General features: G+C 40.2%; 1 protein-coding gene across 1 annotated transcript; it reads right to left on the reverse strand.

Moving 5' to 3' along the window:
* Positions 1-139: 139 nt before the first annotated feature.
* On the reverse strand, positions 140-18,007 carry adgrg4a (adhesion G protein-coupled receptor G4a). Its single transcript, XM_077531968.1, has 27 exons — positions 17,369-18,007; positions 14,441-14,538; positions 14,304-14,365; positions 14,155-14,182; positions 13,888-13,925; positions 13,302-13,450; positions 13,117-13,164; positions 12,024-12,107; positions 11,610-11,695; positions 11,467-11,537; positions 11,363-11,390; positions 11,245-11,267; positions 11,027-11,169; positions 10,756-10,885; positions 8,944-9,050; positions 8,598-8,814; positions 7,864-8,029; positions 7,623-7,775; positions 7,078-7,221; positions 5,922-5,967; positions 5,659-5,762; positions 3,539-3,660; positions 3,167-3,435; positions 2,267-2,372; positions 1,531-1,814; positions 942-1,043; positions 140-865 (listed from the first exon to the last, which is right to left on the reverse strand). The coding sequence occupies exons 1-27, from the start codon at positions 17,910-17,912 to the stop codon at positions 723-725; spliced, it is 3,495 nt and encodes a 1,164-aa protein (XP_077388094.1). The 5' UTR covers positions 17,913-18,007; the 3' UTR covers positions 140-722.
* Positions 18,008-19,874: the final 1,867 nt, after the last annotated feature.

Below are 19,874 nucleotides of genomic sequence, written 5' to 3' on the forward strand. Positions count from 1 at the left end.
ATCATGTATGCTTGTCATGACTGGGAAATGATGTCGATTCAGTATTGTTAGACAAGAATCGGGGAAATTAGTATGTTAAATATCTGGAAAAGTGGATTAGTCAAGCATTAGGGTAAAATACAGAGAAAAGTCAAGGGAAGCGTTTGTTTATTCATGTTTTGAAGCAGAACCACGTGAACTCTTAATTGCATACAAGTAATAGTAACAACTCAACAAATCAGTCATGATGCTATTTATTATGCTATTTTTTTTTCCCATAGCAGGGTAAACATGTACACACAACACAATAAGTAAAATAGACATGGAGATGTTTCACAGCTTGCAAACACACAATATCAAAATACAACTTTTCACTCATCAATTTGAACTCATTTAGAATCATTGAATAGCTGCTTGTTGAGCACAAAAGTCTGAATGCTGAAAAACTAAGTGCAATTCGTTCTGGGATTGGAGTAAAATATGTGTGTGCGAACACACAATTTGGCGTATTTGCTAGAATATTCTCTCATCTCGTTCTGGATTTCAATGCCATTTGGTTGTTGTCTTCTTTATAGCGACAAACATGATGCTGCTTTTATGTCATGTTTTGTGTTTCGCAGCTTTGACTGAACCAAGGCACAAAATATATCTTAAAAAAAAAAAAAATCTCATGGAACACCTCCAAATGAAAATTAAGTGAAACTGGATAATTTCGCCCGGTAACGCAAGTTTAAGGCATCAAGTTAGGGCCTGCTTATGCCCCCTTGCGGTTTCCTGTCCTCCGTTTCGGATTCCGAAATGTTCCTGAGCGAGGACGTGTTGACGGACGAGCTGGAGTTAATAAGCTTCTCCTTCCTGCGACGACCACCCGCTGACGCGCTCCAGTCTGAAAACACAAAAACACAGACCTCAATTACACACCCAGTGCGGAACTCACTTCCTCCGTGGAAAGTCCAGTATACCTGAATGCTCGGCCAGTCTTAAAGCGCCACAACACAAATGCAGTCGCCATTGTTTTCTCACGTTTTCTTTCATTGCACAGTGAAAGAGAAAAAGGAAGAACCCTGCGGAAGAAATAAATTTTTTTACCGCTTTTGCAATGAAGCAGACATCTGTTCAATTTTCATCTCGCACCTGAAGTCACATACACATATATATATATATATATATTTTATTTATTTATTTTTATTTTTTTTAAGAATATACAGGAATCCACCCAATGGGTTCTTTTCTGGGTTCTCTTTCGTGATTTTGTAGCTATATTCTGTTCTTCCTCCTGTTTATTTTGGGTGTAATACCACCGTCGACCACTAAAGGGAGCCACACTTTTATTTGACACTGTATACATTTCAAAGAAGAAGAATGACAACAAGAAGTATTTCATATCAGCCAAGTTACAGAAAGTTACAGCTGTAAGTTGATTTTATAATACATACATCTTTGGGAATGTGTACTGTATTTTTGTTATGTATCGTGTTTGTGCTCTCGCTCAATATATGTTTGAATGTCTTGGTATTACTTATAGCCTATTTGTATTGATTATTTATTTACCCTGCAAACTGTTGAAAATGGTGAAAAGGTACATCATGGGCACTTTGCCAGGTCCAACGGAGAAGAAGCCGATGAGCCAGGTGAGACCCAGCAGGATGGTGAGGCTGGCCACCGCCCTCAAGTCCCGCAGGGCGCCGCGGCTGCTGGTCGACGCCTTTTTGTTGGTGGCCATCTGTCGGATCTGAAGCAGAACCACCACGAACACGGACATGTTGCACAACAGGACCAGCAGGACGAACGCCACCACCGTCACGTAGAAGAAGATGTCTTTCTGCAGCCAGCAGCTAGGTACAAAGTCCGAGACATCACACAGCCACAATATTGTTATGATGAGTGTACAAAATACTGATTTGTGTGTTTACTACACAACCTAAGCGCATATTTGCTAGAAATTGCAATGGGACAATTATTTATTTATTTATTTGATTTTTGATTTTTTATGTACAGTACAATTTTGAAATAAAGGCCCCTCAAAAATCAAAACACTAAGAGTGGAACTGATGACAGAGAGGATCAGTTTTATTTTATTTTTTTTATAGGCTGTAGCAGAAAGGGCACTTTTTGTCCAGGGCAAAAGAGCAGGTGCTTGAGCACCACTTTGTGTGCATGTGCCTGCTAGTAGACATGAAACTATTTTTGCTATTTTAACTCATCATTTGCAATATATTCCATAAAATTGTATGTAACCTTATTTTGCACAAATTGGCTATTGTATACTATAGTTGGGAGCACTTACAATTGGTCAGTAGAGTTCCTCTGCTCTGCAGCCTCTGTGACCTGAATGTTCCCATAGGCGTCTTTATCGATGGCCAGCACCAAGCTGACGATGAACAGAGGAACACCTGTGAGGACACAACAGGACGCAGGCATATTTCCAGAGCACCAAACATTTAAAGTAGAACGTATTTATACGTCTTTGGGAGTAAATGAGTTAAATTGTCAATCTTTGACTGCAGCTCCCTTGACTCTCTTGGGTCTTCCACCAACTAAATCCTATACTATACTATACTATACTATACTATACTATACTATACTATACTATACTATACTATACTATACTATACTATACATACAGTGTTCCCTCGTTTATCGCAGGTTCATCTTTCGCGCTTCGCTGTTTTGCGGATTTTTTAACAGTGTTTTTTTTTTTTTTTTTTTTTTTTTTACAGCTTGAGTTTTAGTTTCTTTTATTTTTATAGTCTTTGCGTGGTCGTAGCTCCCCAACCCTACGTTCGACCTGGGACATATGTACCTCTGCGGATTCATCTCGACCAGACCTTTCAAACAGTATTTGTCCCATCGCTCCACAACATTGCATTCCAGAGATAATATAGAAATATATACTGTGCTGTATAATAAGTAAAAAAAAAAAAATGTGTATATATATATATATATAAAAGTAATGGGAATAATAAAATAATAATGATAACACAGATTTCCATTATCACAGGTAGTTTTTGGAACGTAACACCCGCGATAAATGAGGGAACACTGTATAGCGGCATGAACGTCCACCCCCGGACCGACAAAGCTTGAGGACCCAGGTAGAGGGTAGAAGGTAGAAAAGCGCTGCACAAATGAAAGGCCATAATCTGCTTTTCATGACATTTCTCAGACTGTCGCGTCTTTTGCTTACCCCAGCCGACAGCGCAGAACTTGAGGATGTACGCAGGCACGTATGTGTTGAAGACCTTGACCAGGGCAAAGTACATGTGCACGGCCTCCAGAGCCATCCAGGTGAAGGAGGCCAGCAGGAAGTAGTGCAACAAGGTGGCGGTGACGATGCACAGGCTGTAGTCGGAAAAGGACGAGAGCCACGAGTCCAGCAGGAAAAGCAAGCTCAGTCCCAGCAAGGCGGCCGACAGGTTGATGAGAATTTTCGACGGGTTGTCACGGCGCAGCTTTCTGGAATCAGGTGAATGGCACAGTTTTTTTTTGTTTTTGTTTTTGTTTTTAAATCATTCACACTCAATGAGCTCATTTGATTTTTTGCATTCTGATGACTGACTCAAAAGCGAGGTAAGTGAGGAGGGTGATCCCCAGGAAGAGGGCGGATACGCCGCAACCAACGTAGGAGATTACGCTTAAAATTTGACTGTCAGCCTCGCTGATGGGAGATCTGGACACATCCTGAAATCAAAACAGAAGTATTTGTATCAATAAGCATTTTAAAAAATAATTACACACATATCTGTAACTCTGAATTATCTTTTGGGTATCATTTGGAGTACTCAACATTAACAGGTGTTTTTGTAAGCGAAATAGACAATTTAGTCTTCATTAACCAAACGTGCATTTTTGTAAACATCAAAGACAAAATCGTTTTCGCTAATTTAACATTTTTTCAACAAAAGAAAATTTGATGTTCTACGTTCATCCTAGCAAATGTGATTTAGTAAACAGTAGTAGTTTTCAATAACGTGATGTGTTTTTAAACACCAAAGGCAAGTTCAGGTTTTCAGTGACCTAATGCCGATGTCAGACTACGCATTTTTTTTGTCTTACACGACAGTTGCGCTGTCACATTACCCGACAAATTCGCTCCGTGTCGTGGATGGGGCGTGTAGTCACACGACACGTCTGAACGCGACAAGACACCAGCCGATCATCGCGTGTTGTCTTGCCAAGAGAGACGCGTCGGCCACTGTTTGTCGGGGAGGTGGGACAAAAAAAAAAGAAAGAGGCAAGGACAGGGAGTGTTTGCGTGAATATCAAACACTATTATATTGTTTGAGTATTTTTTACTGCTTCATTTATTCCTATTTGACTTGTTTTAGTACGGTGCATTGGATAGTACGCCACTCACTCCGAGGAGGAAAAAAAAACTTGAGAAAAAGTGAGAGCGGGTGACAGTTAAGGCGGCGAGGCCTGGCCCGACTATATGAAAATGTGATCGATCCTCACTAAATATGTGCCCATCCCTACTCGTATGCCCAAATCTCTGAAATTATTAGAACAACAGTCACAATATATTTTGGTCCTCTATTCACGTCGCCGTTGCCTGATGGGTTGCACGGATGCGTGCGCGCTCCATGCAGCCGCAGCGCTGCATCTGGGCGCCCCCCCCCCCCCTCGAGATGCACCTGTCTGGCCCCATCCCATGAAATATCCAGGGGATAAATAAATAAATATATAAACAAATATATACATAAATAAAAAGAGCTATAAAGTGCTGTTCAGTGAGTGATTGATGTTTCGCTCCCTCTCGCTATTGGTCAATGCTGTGGAACCAAACGGACGATGACGTAGGTATGTCACATTATGCGTCAAGACGAGCAAAAAGTCTAACATGCTAGACTTTCGTTGTGATGGTCGTGAACCGTCCCGGACAACAGGCGACCAATCGTTGAACGTGTCACACTACAGGGGGCGACGCTACGTCAAGACAACCCAAAATCGTTTACGACATGCCCTGTTTGTCCGCGACACGTCAGTCGGGCTAAAATCGGGCTGTTTTCGTGTAGTCTGACATCGGCATAAGTCAAACATTGTTTTTGTAAACACTGAGTAAGTCTTTAACAAACCTAACTTATTTGGATTCGTAAACATCAAGGACAGTTTTGAGTCTTGAACAGTAGGTAACGATCAATCATGGCTCAGTTTTCTGACCAAAACCAGAAAACAGGTGAGCCATGATTGGCCGTTACCTACTTCCTCAGCACAGGTGATATCATCATCAGTCGACAGCAAGTGGAAAAATTACTTTTTAAAGGTATTAATTGTACATGAAAAATAAGAAGTTATCAAATTCATTCTGGACAAAGTATTCACTTTTCACTGCTGAAAACTGTTCAGGAAGTCAAGTATCCCCTTAAAATGGTCAAAAACCCAGCATGCGAGTTTTGTAAATCAATGAACCTGACATGCGCGTTTTTGTCAACATTGAAGACAATTTGGAAAAGATTTCTACAGGTGAATTTTTGATACAACTATTAAGTGGGTCCTAATAATGTGGTCATACCAATCCATGAGGGAGAAAAGAAAAAAAATCCTGCTACATGACAGTGTGACCGGTTTGAACTCCCTATGTGCAGTTATTTATAGGAGCTGATTTGATCAGCTAAGCATTGCTTTCCTTCATTTAAAAAAAAAAAAAAAAAAAAAAAGTACCCATGCAAGATGACTCACCAGCAGCACAGCGAAATGTGTGAGGTGCTCGCACAGACATTTGGTCTGATAAGGCGAAAGAGGCCGAGTTTCACAACCCAGTTTGCTCCATCCGCCCCGCCCACCTGACACAAATACAGTACACGTACACAAACAAATACACATAATTAAAGTCGCTTATCAGCTTGGCAGACAAATCCCCGCACTTTTATTGAACTGTTCCACCAAGGGAGTGCCATTAATCTCACTGTAGACCAGCCTGCGAGACCCCAACACAAACTCACCATTTTCTTGGAAATCCCAAAACACACACTGCACCTTGTTGTCATCCTGAAATAAAAAAAAAAAGAAGAAAAAAAAAGGCATGACGTCCATTAAGAATATTGTTTAAATCCCACACTTTTTTTTCATCCATAGACATACATACGTTACAAAAAAGTAAGGTATCACACACTGTAAAAAAAAACAAAAAACTAATTTTCTGGCAAATGGGGCACCAGAAAAATACTGTGAAATAACAGAAAATTAAGTTCTCATAACATGTATAGGACATACCAAACATTGTCGTTATTTTCACTTTTAAAAACAGCCACAACTGACCATTGTAGTCACATATGACGGCTGTTGCACATACCCAAACACCCAAATATGGTCAATTCATATATATATATATATATATATATATATATATATATATATATATATATATATATATATATATTATTAGGGGTGTTAAAAAAAAATCGATTCGGCAATATATCGCGATACTACAGCATGCAATTCTCGAATCGATTCAATAGGCAGCCAAATCGTTTTTTTAACATACATTTTTGATGGAAAAATATTCAACGAAACGTCTAACTTTCATACCTGAAGCATGAAAGAACGTTATATTCATGGAACATCGAATCGTGATCTATGAATCGTGATACGGTATATGTATATATATATATATATGTACTCCGGTCTCTTCCCACATTCCAAAGACATGCACAGCAGGTTAATTGGGCGCTCCGAATTGTCCCAAGGTGTGCTTGTGAGTGTGGGTGGTTGTTCGTCTCTGTGTGCCCTGCGATTGGCTGGCAACCAGTCCAGGGTGTCCCCCGCCTACTGCCCAAATCCAGCTGGGATAGGCTCCAGCGCCCCCCGCGACCCTTGTGAGGAATAAGCGGTCAAGAAAATGGATGGATGGATGAATGGATGTTATTTTACATTTGACATTTTTGTAAATTAGATGTTTTTAAAACAGAAAAACTGTCAAATAAAAGTCAAATTCTGTTATATTACAGTTTTTTACAGTGCATATTTTTCACAAATGTGCATCCAAAGGTTTAAACAAAGTCAACCTGAATTCTCCTCCCAGAGCTATATTGGATTTTAGTGTCACCCCGAAATTTCCCCCCAACGTCCTTTTTGTGAGCATTGTGTGGACAGTCTCACCCGTTTGGCTTTGCCATGACGTAGTGTGATCACCACCCGCTCGTCGTCGCTCAGGTTGCTAACGTGGCTGCCGTTGATGCTTGCCGACACAATGTAAGAGTTCAACATCAAGTTGCCGTGCGTTGTGTTGGCCGTTTGGGGATCCTGTTGGCGATACCAAAAAGGTGATTCCCATAAACCACAAGTTGGCTAGCCTCAAATCTACTCGACTAACTACTCACATTTTGTTCCCTTACTGTACCCAATGTGAAGGAACAAACAAAAGTATGTTCTGAACTGTGTCATTTTTAGATAGCGCAAGATAGTTAAGAGGACAAAGTCCGCTTTTCATTTAGGCTAATGATCATTTATTGTTGAGAAAGATAGTAGGATGCACTTATATGTACAGTAGATACAACGTCAACTAGCTGCTAGCTTACTTTGTTGGTTGATAGTGACTTAGCAAAGGATACACCCTGCAAAGTCATCATCATCAATTTTTAGAATGAGCGGAAGGACAGAATCAACTTGGACAAAAAAAAAAAAAAAGATTCACACGCGCATACCTGGAAGAGGTCTTGTGTTCCATAGAATTGAAACTGGACCCGGGTTTTGTTCCTCTGTCCAGGTGGAAGGAAGTTGTAGAGAGTAGAGGGCAGTGATATGCTCGCATTTGCCTCTGGGGTTGGTTTGCCATCAAAACTCTGGTTGACAAGTACCTGGAAAGCACAAACAAAAAATGATTCTTTATTAGAACTAGACAAGCGTGACAGAAAAATAGAGTTTTAGTCGACTGCTGGGTGTTACATTTGGCTTCTGCAACTCCGAAATGGCGACGGCTCTGAACGTGAGGCCGTTGAATCGCTCGGGATCCACGTCGATCATGGACAGAGCCAGTGAAGGGGCCGTCAAACTGAGCGATTCATTCGGTAAATCCATAGTGTTGCCCATTTGATCGGTCAGGTTCAGGACGCTATTTTGGCAAAGGGAGAGATGAATTAAAAAGTTGAGTGCAGTAGCGCCCCCTGGAAATTAAAAACAAATATTCTGCAAACACCCATTTCCGTAATCGCCACAAAATTAGGATGACATTTCTCATCATGACTGGACATTCGAAAAAGATCTCAGACCAAAATTGAACAGGAAGTCATTTGGTTCTAATGCAGGGGTCTCCAAGTTCGGTCCTCGAGAGCCTCTGTCCAGCCTGTTTTCCATGTTTCTCTCCACTAACACACTTGGTTCATGATCGGGATCGCTATCAGGCTTCTGCAACGCTTGCTGATTAGCTGATCATTAGATTCAGCTGTGCTGAAGAACGTAAACATGGAAAACAGACTGGATAGGAGCTCTCGAGGACCGAACTTGGAGACCCCTGGTCTAATGAAATGAAACTCTTCTCTTCACTTCAACATGGTTCCTTGCGGACAAAGACGCTACAAGGTGGCAGCAAAGAGTGGCATCCCATGTGCCTCAAAGTTTAATGATGAGGTTGATTCGGGTTATGGTTGCTTGTTGCATTAGCATCCGTGTGTTTCGCTTACCTGACAGCCACTGGGGCCACATCCGTATCGGATATTAAGATGTCGGAGAAAACGTGCATGATGTTGTCGCCCAGTGCCGGCGTGACGGTGGTGACTTTGACCACCTGGTGGAGTTTCTCCACCACTGTTTTGAGCTCGGAGGGCGGAAGCTGTGTGGCGTTGCCCAGCGTGCTGTTTACCAGGTCCTGGATTAGATCCACCACTTCGGCAGCGTTATCTGAAGAGTGGCGGCGCACAAGAAATTGGACTCAAACATGACATCTACATTTTCCCCTCCTTGGCAAGACGAGAATAAGAATTTCTCCAGTGGAGAAATTTGGATCTGATATGTGATTGCTCCTCTTACCAGGAGTGACAGTGACATTTTCAAGGTCGGAAATGGAGGCAAGTGGACTGCATTTTGTCATGTCCGGAGTGGCCCAGCTGGTTGTGTCGTTTTCAAGGTGTAATTCACTGAATACAATCGGATGGCAGATAAATCACCATTAGGCATTGTATACAATTCCCTACGTCTCTCCGTGACATCAACATGTACTCCCAAGGTGGCAGTACGAGTAAACAAAACACTTCAGTGTTATTTGACTGAGGCAGAGCTTTGGAGAATCCTGACAAAATGGCTTCAAGCCTTCTTCTCTAACACCACAGTTTGAATGTGTGACGTGTCAGTCGAATAAAAGATGTGATGTGAGGGAAATGATCCCAAACGTTTTTGTTCAATCACTTCTCTGTCACAAAGACGTATCCTAGCGCATACTGCTTGAAAACATTTTAAATCGTCAGAGAGTCACGTGTGAGCTGGAGGCAATCTAAGCCAAGCCACTCAGGAATAGTTACTACTAATAGAGTTGTCAAAATTAATCGATTTTAATAATCATGTAATCGTTTGGAGCCATTTTTTTAGTTTAACATTGTCCAAACCCTCTAATTTCTGTAGTCCTTGATGAAAGAAGACTGATTTCATCTTCTGTGTTTAATCAAAACAAGACATTTTCAAACTTCAGTTATTACTTTGGAAACCAATGACCGAACCAGTAATCACATAGTATAACATCAATTACCCCCCCACACCCCCACACTCCCTTTTTTTTTTTAATCTGTCATGACTGTGTTTTGTTTGGGGCAAGTGCCTGATTTGAACTGATGCAATCAGCATGTAACAAGCAACTAGTTTCAACTAGTCAGAAGCTGTGATGTCAGAAGCTATGTGATGTCAGGAATCTTTAATTGCCTGGTCAGAAGCCAATCAGTTTTACCCGCGTGTCAGTCAGCAGCGAATTAGAGAAATCCATGTCAGTCTTGTTTCAGCGACCTATCAGGGTTACCCCCATGTCTGGCCGCAGCCAATCAGATCCGTTTGCTGTCTATATAAGTCTTTCTTTGCTCTCCCCACCAAGTTAGTTCCTCGTCTCTTGGTCCTTGATACTTTCTCGTTGTTTCTGCTCTCGTCGTGAGTACGTTCCGCGTATACAAGGATTATTATACGAATAAAGTGTTAAAATCTTATTTGTGTCTGTGTTTTTGGGACCCAACTCCAGAGCTTAACATAATCAGTATACGAATATGAAGTACGAAATAACCACTAATCAGTGGTTAACAAATTTTCTCCCAAAAACGTATAAATATGTTCTATTTTAAATATTACCATGCTCCCAAGGACGTATTTATACGTTTTTTAATGATTTTTTTTTATTTTTTATGCAAGAGCATACAGAAGGCTTTGCTGCAGCCCCTGAACTGAAGAGAATGTTTGAAGCAATGGTAGTTATTACAAAAACGGGCATCAGGTGGCAGCAGAGTATAACAGCTCAACCAGAGCTATGTTGCAACAAGCTCTTCTCCCCAGTTTTAAACAGATTTGTGAATAACTGTGAAACTTAGCTATATTCTAATGCTTATTGCTGCAAAACGGAAACACATATAAATATACTTTTTTTTTCCTTTATGAAAGAAGAGACTCTTCTTTTGGTTGTTCCATGTTTTTCACAGAGCACAATTTCTGTGGGCCTTGCAAAATCAGTCAAAATCTAGTAAAACAGCCGGGAGCAAAGGGGGTTGCTTCAGTGAAAATGGCTGTGAGTCAACGAGTTAATAAACGGCAATCGGGTAAAAATAAAAATCTTTTTGTAATACACTTTAATGCAAAATGAACTCAACTCACCAAAGCCTGAAAGCTTGCTGGGAGCTTGGCTTTACGCATCTCATGGCCTCAAGATCTTGAGGAAAGGTTTCAGGCCAAATGTATTCACCGTAGATTGTCTTCATCACTTCCTCTAAACAGTTTTGAGGAACTGAAGGAGATTAAAAAAAAAACGTATCACTAGCATGTTTCACACAATAAAATACATGCTAACATATTCTCTATGGAAAATTGCGTTACGGGATTCCTCTGTAACTTTAAATATTTGAACTTATTGACACGGTATACTTACATATTCGATTGAGCTTCATATCCATCGTTTGAATAACATTGGAGTCGTGTTCATACGCGGGCGTCAAGGTGTCGCTTATAATGTATCTGATTAACTCAATGCCGTTTGTGCTGTAATCCTGAATGTGGAACTCACACGCGTACCTGTTGAAGAAGCGCACACGGCGCCATTTTAGATGAGGAGGGAACAGAGGCGGAGCTAATAAAAAAGTCACTTACTGTGTGACTTGCTGATAGAAATGCTACAAGAAAGAAAACCAGAGGCTTGTGTTCATCAAAGAATAATATTTGTTCATCTATAATGACTGTATATCATTTCACGATATATAACACTCACCGTCTGTACATGAAATCTCTCTGCGTTCCTGTGAATGTACAATCAATTTAGAACGGACTTTTTTCCCATCAATGTAAGCATACGGATGAGTCGTCATAACGCACCTTTGGGCACCCTCCACTATGACCACGTTCAAGACAAGCATGGTGTCGTTCACTTCCAGTTTTTCTTTCAACTTTTCACACAAGAGAATTCCATGAGTGCAAATGCATCCGATTAAGATTTGCTTTGTCGTGATCGTTCTTACCCACTGCTCAATTATTTCTTTTGGTTTGGTGGCGTTGCCGGTGAAGTTCAATTTGAGTTTGGCTCTCAGAAACACGTCTTCTAGCACTGCCGGGACATTAAAAAAAAAATAAAAATAAAAAAAAAATAAAATAAAAAATAAAAAAAAATAAAAAAATAAAAAGTGTGATTACGACGTCAGCGGCCATCAACTTGTCTGTTCTAAAAAATAGTTCATCAGTGTTGGGACATTGTGATTTTCTAGGAATGTTGAAGAAGTAATTATTTGTGCAGATATTTATAGAAAGTGTTGCATATTGCTATATTATCGACTTTGTTAAATCGTTGTTAATAATTGTGGGAATATGTTATTGTACAATAACATTAACATGATCAGTGTCTTCATATAGATGAATAGCAAGAGACTTATACTGACTGATAGTCTTGTTGTTATCCGAAGGGTTTCCTGTTGTTGACAAGTTAGCGGCTTGCTCAGGAACCCTTTGGGTTATACCTGCTCCTATAAAGTGCAGAATAAGCGAAATATAAATTAAATTGAATGAATAAACTAAGAAACCAGTAGACTTAATGACCAGATAATCCAGTGATAGGTTTGTAAATGTTATCAAGAGTCTCAAGATCATTATTATTATTTACTTTGTGAGTAAATTGAGAGATCATTATCATTTTAGCAAGGTTGCTGCTGAAGCACAATAGGAAAGTAGTAGTTGGTGTCAAGGAAGTATGCTGAAGTGATACGTTACAGCGGCTCAAAGGTCTTTGTGAATGTTGGATAGGAACTAAGTTTAGCCTTGGTTAGCAGTAGGGGTGGAAACCTCTGCCTACCTCATGATACGATACGATATGCGATAGAATAACGATTATCTCATGATATGACGATACCGCGAGTATCAATATATTGCTCAGGTACTAAATCCACGATAATCTACAATAAAACTAATCATAAAATAATAATAATAATAATAATTCATACTATTATAATAAAAATAATATAAATATAAAAAATAATATATATATTATAATAAAAAACAAATTAATAATAATAATAATAATAAATTAAGCTTGACCCGTTATAGTGGCTGTATATTTAAACACAAATATCGCGATACTTGCGTAGGCGTATCGATAATCTATCGGGAGACAAAGTATCACGATTTATTGCGATATCGATATATCATCACACTCCTAGTTAGCAGTAAGTTACTATTGCTTGACAATTGCTGTCTTCAAGGGTTGAAGATATACTGTATGTAAGATGAGTGGCGTAGGATTTATCAATAGCTCAAAATAAAATCTGCCAGTAATTGACACTCTTCAAAAAAAAAAAAAAAGATACCAATTGCTTATAAACGCCACAAAAGCAGTACTTTTGTCTAAAGAGAGCACCTCAACTCACATCAACATTGTGCCTTGATGATGCCACAAAATGGCGCTTTTTTGTTTTTGTTTTTTCCAAAAGCAATACTTTTAAGCAGTCAAATTGTTTATATACTGTTCTGCAAGCTTACCAGAGGGCGACAAAGTGGGCGGCGCTTGTGTGGTGATAGGCGATGATTCTATATAAAACAATAAAGTGACTGAATTGGTATATGACACACAATGCTGTACTTGAGTTCAATTATCATGAGTCAATATTTGACCAATCTGATATTAAGGCCACGAGGAGGAGGCCTGTTTATGACTTCCAACTAACCCACTGGCAGCACGCGGATGTTGTTGGGTTCTGCCGTCAGGATGGGCGTGTCGTTGGAGTAGGTCCAACTCAGCCATTTGGAAATGTTGGCCTGAACCGCTTGGACGCTAGCTGCAGGCTCCACCACGATGTTGACTTCCGAGCTAAAACTTGACATGACAAAAGTTTGACATGTATAAACAGATGACTTGCTCAAATACACCAAAATATAACAATTCTTACACAAACAGAACAAAACAAAAAACGGCAAGCTGTCTATTGTCACTCCCCAAAATACAAAACAAAGACAATAACACCTTGTGTATTAGCTTAGCCTAGCTTCTTAATGCTAACGCTAAATAACATCCATGTTTTGCTGTTATAACTCTTTTGAGCATTAGACACAACTCAAACCGGGCAGCGACACGTGCTAGACAATATGACCGTTCTCACAGTCATATATATCCTTTATCCTCTGAGAAGAATGATTGTATTAGTGCCGTACTGATAAACAGGGAGGAGCTGTGACATCTCAATGAACATGAATGAAATAGGATTTGAGATCCAAGTGTTTTGAGTATACCTTTGAGAATTGAACTGAGCTCACCATTTGTTACAGTCGCTCGATGACGCAGCTCTTGATTCCTGGGGAAATACATAAATACATACAGTAGTTTATATATATAAAGTTTTGGTACATTTTCTGTACACCAAAAATTAATTTTAATGTTATACCCTGTAGTTCCTGTTTATTTCCTTTTTTCATCTCTGCCACAACAACTATGAAGTTGCGCAGAGTTAAAAGAAAACCAAAAGAGATGTCCGGTATAGTCTTTTAAAATGCTCATTTCACATTTTTGCTGACACACTGTACCTGAGGAGGTTGCATGTTGCATGTAGGGCTGTTTAGAAACAGACGACACAAAAGTTACGTAAACTTCGGGTCATGTGACTCCTCTCCATCCTCTCCGTCCCACTCAAAAAAACAACAACAAAAAAAGTTCAGTCTCACGGGAGAGTTACCTGGCATTTGAGTCCACAGATATGCTGCTGACGGAAATGCCTGGAGGGAAAATGTTCTCCAACTGATAAGAGATGGCAAAGGTGAATTTGCGGCAAATCTGACAAATGTTTTCCACGTGCCACTTCTTGCTTCATACCCATCGTACAGTCACTTTCGTCAGGGGCTCGGAACAAATTCCTGGCTGCTTTTGCTGGCCGAGGGATGTTTGCATTTTGATTTTGAAGAAGGACCATGCTATTAAAAAAAAGAAAAAAGAAAAATGAAAAACATAAATAAGACCATCACTGTATATATTTTTGGGTTTGCTCTCTGTGGCCCATAACTAGTCCCCGGTTCCTGTAATCTATATCAGTGATTCTCAAAATGGTGGGCCATTTTGGATGAATCGCAGACAACTTTGGAAAAAAAAAAAAATCTATAACAGTATTTGGATTTAGACTGTACAGTGTTCCCTCGTTTTCCGCTGGGGTTATGATCCAAAAAATACCCGCAATAAATGAAATCCAAAGTGAAGTAGTTGGCTTTATGTTTTACATTTATTATAAATGTTTTAAGGCTCTAAAAAACCCCACCACACAGTTTATACACTTTTATCATTGAGGCATTTACATGTTCTCACATTTCTTTCATACATTTTATAAAATGGGTACATTCATGTATAAAAATGGAATGGAAAATTGCACACACAAAAAAAAATCTGCGATTCAGTGAGATCACGAAAAGTGAACCAAGAGACCAAAGACATCGTTTTTGGTCTCTTGGAGAAGATTCCATGGAATCATGGAATCAGCTACAGCTGACAAGAGCGATATACTAACAGAAAGCAGGAGCTGCATGGCTCAGCGAGTAGATCGGCTGTCTCCCAAGCTGAAGGTATGAGTTTGTTCCTCCAACCTTGAGTCACTTTTATTTTTTTCTCATTCTTTATTTTACTCTCTTCCAAGTGTAAATATTATTCTAAAACTGAGTCTATTTGGTCCCACTCTAAATGATAGAGTGGAGAGAGAGAGAGAGAGAGAGAGAGAGAGAGAGAGAGAGAGAGAGAGAGAGAGAGAGAGAGAGAGAGTCAAAATTTATTCTACAGAATTTACTGTGTAAGCATCAAGATATGTTCCTCACTTATATACTCTAAATAAATAGACTTTATCTTGTGGACGTTATAGCGAGCAATAGCTTTTGGGGGTTACTTCGAACTAATTTGAAACTGTTTAAAAATGAAATACCCATGTATTTCATTTTTAATGAAAGAAGTCCTTGAGTTAAGGGGCACTCGACCTAAGGTGTTTCGACTTTACAACGGTTACGCCCGGTCCGCCATTTTGGCTCCTTGTCCACCATTTAGCCCGCAGTGTTTTCCCCTCGTCCGCTATTTAGCCCTTAACTAGTGCTAGCGCTTGTGCACTTGTGGGATTTTTAGCTTTGGCGTTTTCACCCTTTTTTCCACATCATGGCCTCAAAGAAGAACGCCTATGGTGGACCAAAACTGCCAAAATTCACAATACATAAATGACTAAAAGTGAAAATACAAATGAATATAAGAAAAATATATCCAAAAAAATAAATATAAGTGGAAATAAATCTGTTTTTATTTTCACTTTTAGTCATTATTTTATTTATTTATTTAGTCCTTTATTTATTTATTTAGTCATTTATTTATCTATTTAATTAGTCATTTATTTATTTTTTCATTTATTTATTTAGTCATTTATTTATTTTGAATTTTAGCAGTTTTGGGCCGTACTGCCAAGTCGAAATGTTATTCAAATGAGGGGGCGGTCCTCAGCGTGTCTTGGGTTGGACTCCGCCTTTGCAAACTTTCTGTCATCGGTCGAGTGAGCAGCTCGGCGAACAAGGAAGTCTCGCCGGCTTGCAATGGAGAGCTCCAGCAATGGACAACTATCTTGTCCACTGTCACCTCAATTTGCGACTTGAGTTGCAAGACAACAAGTGAGAGCCATGAGTAGTCGTCCATGGCTGGAGCTCTCCATTGCAAGCCAGCAAGACTTCCTTGTTCACCGAGCTGCTCACTCGACCAATGACAGGCACTTTGCAACAGTGGAGTTCAACCCAAGACACTCTTAGGACAGCCCCCTCATTTGAATAACATTTTGACTTGGCAGTATGGCCCAAAACTGCCAAAATTCAAAATAAATAAATGACTAAATAAATAAATGAAAAAATAAATAAATAAATAAATGACTAAATAAATAAAGGACTAAATAAATAACTAAAGGACTAAATAAATAAATACATAAATAAATGACTAAATAAATAAATGACAAAGTGAAAATAAAAACAGATTTATTTCCATTTATATTTATTTTTTTGGATATAATTTTCGAATTATATATTTTTTTATATTCCTTTTTATTTTTACTTTTAGTCATTTATTTATTAATTCATTTATTTATTTGGAATTTTGCAGTTTTGGTCCTCCATAGAAAGCTACATCTTCTATCAATGTCGGTCCCGCCAAAAGGCAGTTACCATGGAAACAAAGCTAGACATCAGAAAGGAGACACCGATGAACATTGGCAAATACTTGGGCTTTAGTCGGACAACATCTTATTATTATTATTTTTTATTTTAATGTATTTTAGATTTTTTTCATGCAAATTATTTGGATGTAAATATTGACTTTAACGGAGAAATTCGACTTAAGTCGAAATTCGGGTTACATCACTAGTGTAGGAACGGAACTCCGACATCGTTCGAGGACTCCCTGTATACTGTATATGTACTTTCAGAGGCATTTTTTTAATCTAACAAAAATGCTTAGCGTTCATAACGTCTCTAAAATGGGTCGCAACTAGGGATGACTTGACTTGACTTGAGGCAAAAAATAAATAAAAAAAAATCTTTGACAGAGTAAGTCCTCAGCAGGAGTTGGCACTATTTTGACATTAGTTATTAGTTATTAGTTTAGTCATTAGTTTGACAACGAAGCAAATTACTGTCAAAAGGTCGTCATATATATTTGTGGTCTTACTAAAACTAAAAACAACTTTGCAACATTTGGAAGTTGAGAAGAAGCACTAAGACATCTTGTTGCATATCTTCTTACCACATTGCAGGTTGCCGTCGTTCTCGGGTGGGCAGTCGTGCTTCCACCGGCGCAAGTCCCAGCTCACAACGTCTCCATCCGCGCACCTGCGCCTCCTCAGCGCCTCCTCGCTCCATTCGCCGGCCCACATCCTGAACTGAGCGATCTCCCCCAGGAGGTTGTTCCCTTTCTCCACGTTGACGGCGCCGCCGGCGTCCACGTAATGCGACACACCCAGCGTCAGGGTGCCGTTCGGGGCCAAATGCCGACTTGCGCTGCCGTTTGCAACGGAGACGTCGCCGCGCATGCTTCCGTCCAGGAAGAGCCGCAGCCTGCCGGACCCCGCAGACCAGGTGAGGCAGACCGAGTACCACCGGTTTACGTTCAATCCCACGTCGAGTTGCCATTCCTGTCCAAAAATCCAGACCAGCAGCCGTTCTGGCGTGCCCCCCAGGCCCAGCTCCACATGTCTGCTTCCAGGAGCTTTGTAGACAAACGCGGTCCATTCGGTGTCATAAGCGCGTCGTAGTAGCATGCATACACTCAGGTTGTGGAGGGGGGGCATCGCGCTGTCGGGATGCAGCTGCCACAGGCATGGGCGGAGCCTGAAGTGGACTTTCTTGCCCCACAGGCTGCTGCTGCTGCTGCCCGATGCTGACACAAACACATCAGTTCACAACATGATTTAACGACGTGCAAATCAGACAGGTAAAGGCTGCTGTGAGAGTCCAAAATGTACATTTTTGTTACGCGACGGAATAACCTTGATTTGAAAAAATAACAAGTATTGTTTATGTATTTTACATACCCAAACAAATCTTCAAAAATGCTGATAAAATTATTTTATAATGGAAAAACAGGGTAATTAAGTAAAACATAAAATTCACAAAGTATTAGAAAATACTGGGGGGGAAAACAATGTAAATATGTGAATCTGCGCGTGCCGAAGCGCGAGTATGTAATTCCAGGTTGTAATACCACCATTCCCCCCTAGATGGCAGACATATCTTAGTTGCACCAGAGCCGTTGATAGAGTTTTTTTTTTTGTTTGTTTGTTTGTTTGTTTGGTTGTTTTTTTTTGTTGTTGTTTTAGAGCCGTTGATAGAGTTTGGCCAACTCGGTTTCAACAGAGTAACAAGATGGTGTCTATATGTTTTGTGACCACCAGTTGACCAATCACAGTGTAGTACTCTATGCTGTGATTGGTAGTACACAGTGTAGTACTCTAAGCTGTTGACCAATCACAGCGTAGTACTCTATGCTGTCATTGGTCAACTGCTGGCCACATGACATATGGACGCCATCTTGTTACCCTGCTGAAACGGAGTTGGCCAAACTCTATCAACAGCTCTGAGTTGCACTTTTACTGACAAATTACACCATGAGTAAACCTAATAAGTAAAAATAATGATAGTTAACATAATGGTTCTTGCGGATTTGCATGCACGACAAACTACCTCGATAATAACGCAATTTTGAGTGAGTTGACTGCGACACCATCCATCCATCCATCCATTTTCTTGACCGCTTATTCCTCACAAGGGTCGCGGGGGCTGCTGGCGCCTATCTCAGCTGGCTCTGGGCAGTAGGCGGGGGACACCCTGGACTGGTTGCCAACCAATCGCAGGGCACACAGAGACGTACAACCATCCTCCGACTGCGACACCATCAAAGACTAAAATTTGTGTAAGTGTTTTAGGCCGTCAGGTCACACACGTTTTCGTTCAGTTTCGCTCCACTACCAGGGGCACTAAATAATCTTTACTTCATAAAATAGATTTATCAGTAGTAAGTAAGAATCCGTGGAGTTCACCCTGTGAAAACCCGCCAATTTTGTGTTTTTGGTGGTGAAACCCCGGCACTATTTTGCAATGAGGCGCAGTGATCTCTGGTGTGGGCGTAGTGCCTTTAGGTCGGTAGCGGTGTGATTTAGGTCACATGAGCCAATCAGGTAGCTGCTGCTACCATAGCAACCGCAAATCAAAAATGGCGACCACAACGTCGGAGAGCGAAGAAGAGCGAAAGGAGAAAAAAGTTAAAAAGAAAGTGGGGAACAAACTTCGTTCCCGTTCAGGTTTGCCCATCGCTTCAGCTGGCCCCGTCCTTCCAGCCATCTGCATCATTTGTAAAAATAAATTTCAAAGTATACTCGTCTGGGATCGGAAGGAACACGGAAGAGGGATCATCTCGCCAAAGCAGAAACATTGTCGGCAGGTATGTGCTACACACACGCGTGCCCATTTCTGTTATTATGTGACCGATATTTAGTATAGGGTTGAAAATAATTTGTTGCTAGGTTAAGTTTTAAGGCTATAGTTTAGTAAAAACGCGAGCTGCTGAATGATTTATCGAGTGAATCCAACATTGGTTACCAAACTCGGGTTACCTGTGCCCATCAGTCATAATAGAGAGTCACAGTTACACCCTCCCTTTCCCCCAAACTCTCTCTCACCAACCTCAACAAACACTTTACTTTACTTAAATCTGTGACATGCATATACTGTAAAGAGGTGATGTGACAATAACA

This window comes from Festucalex cinctus, chromosome 9 (assembly GCF_051991245.1).
Source record: "Festucalex cinctus isolate MCC-2025b chromosome 9, RoL_Fcin_1.0, whole genome shotgun sequence".
Lineage (NCBI taxonomy): Eukaryota > Metazoa > Chordata > Actinopteri > Syngnathiformes > Syngnathidae > Festucalex > Festucalex cinctus.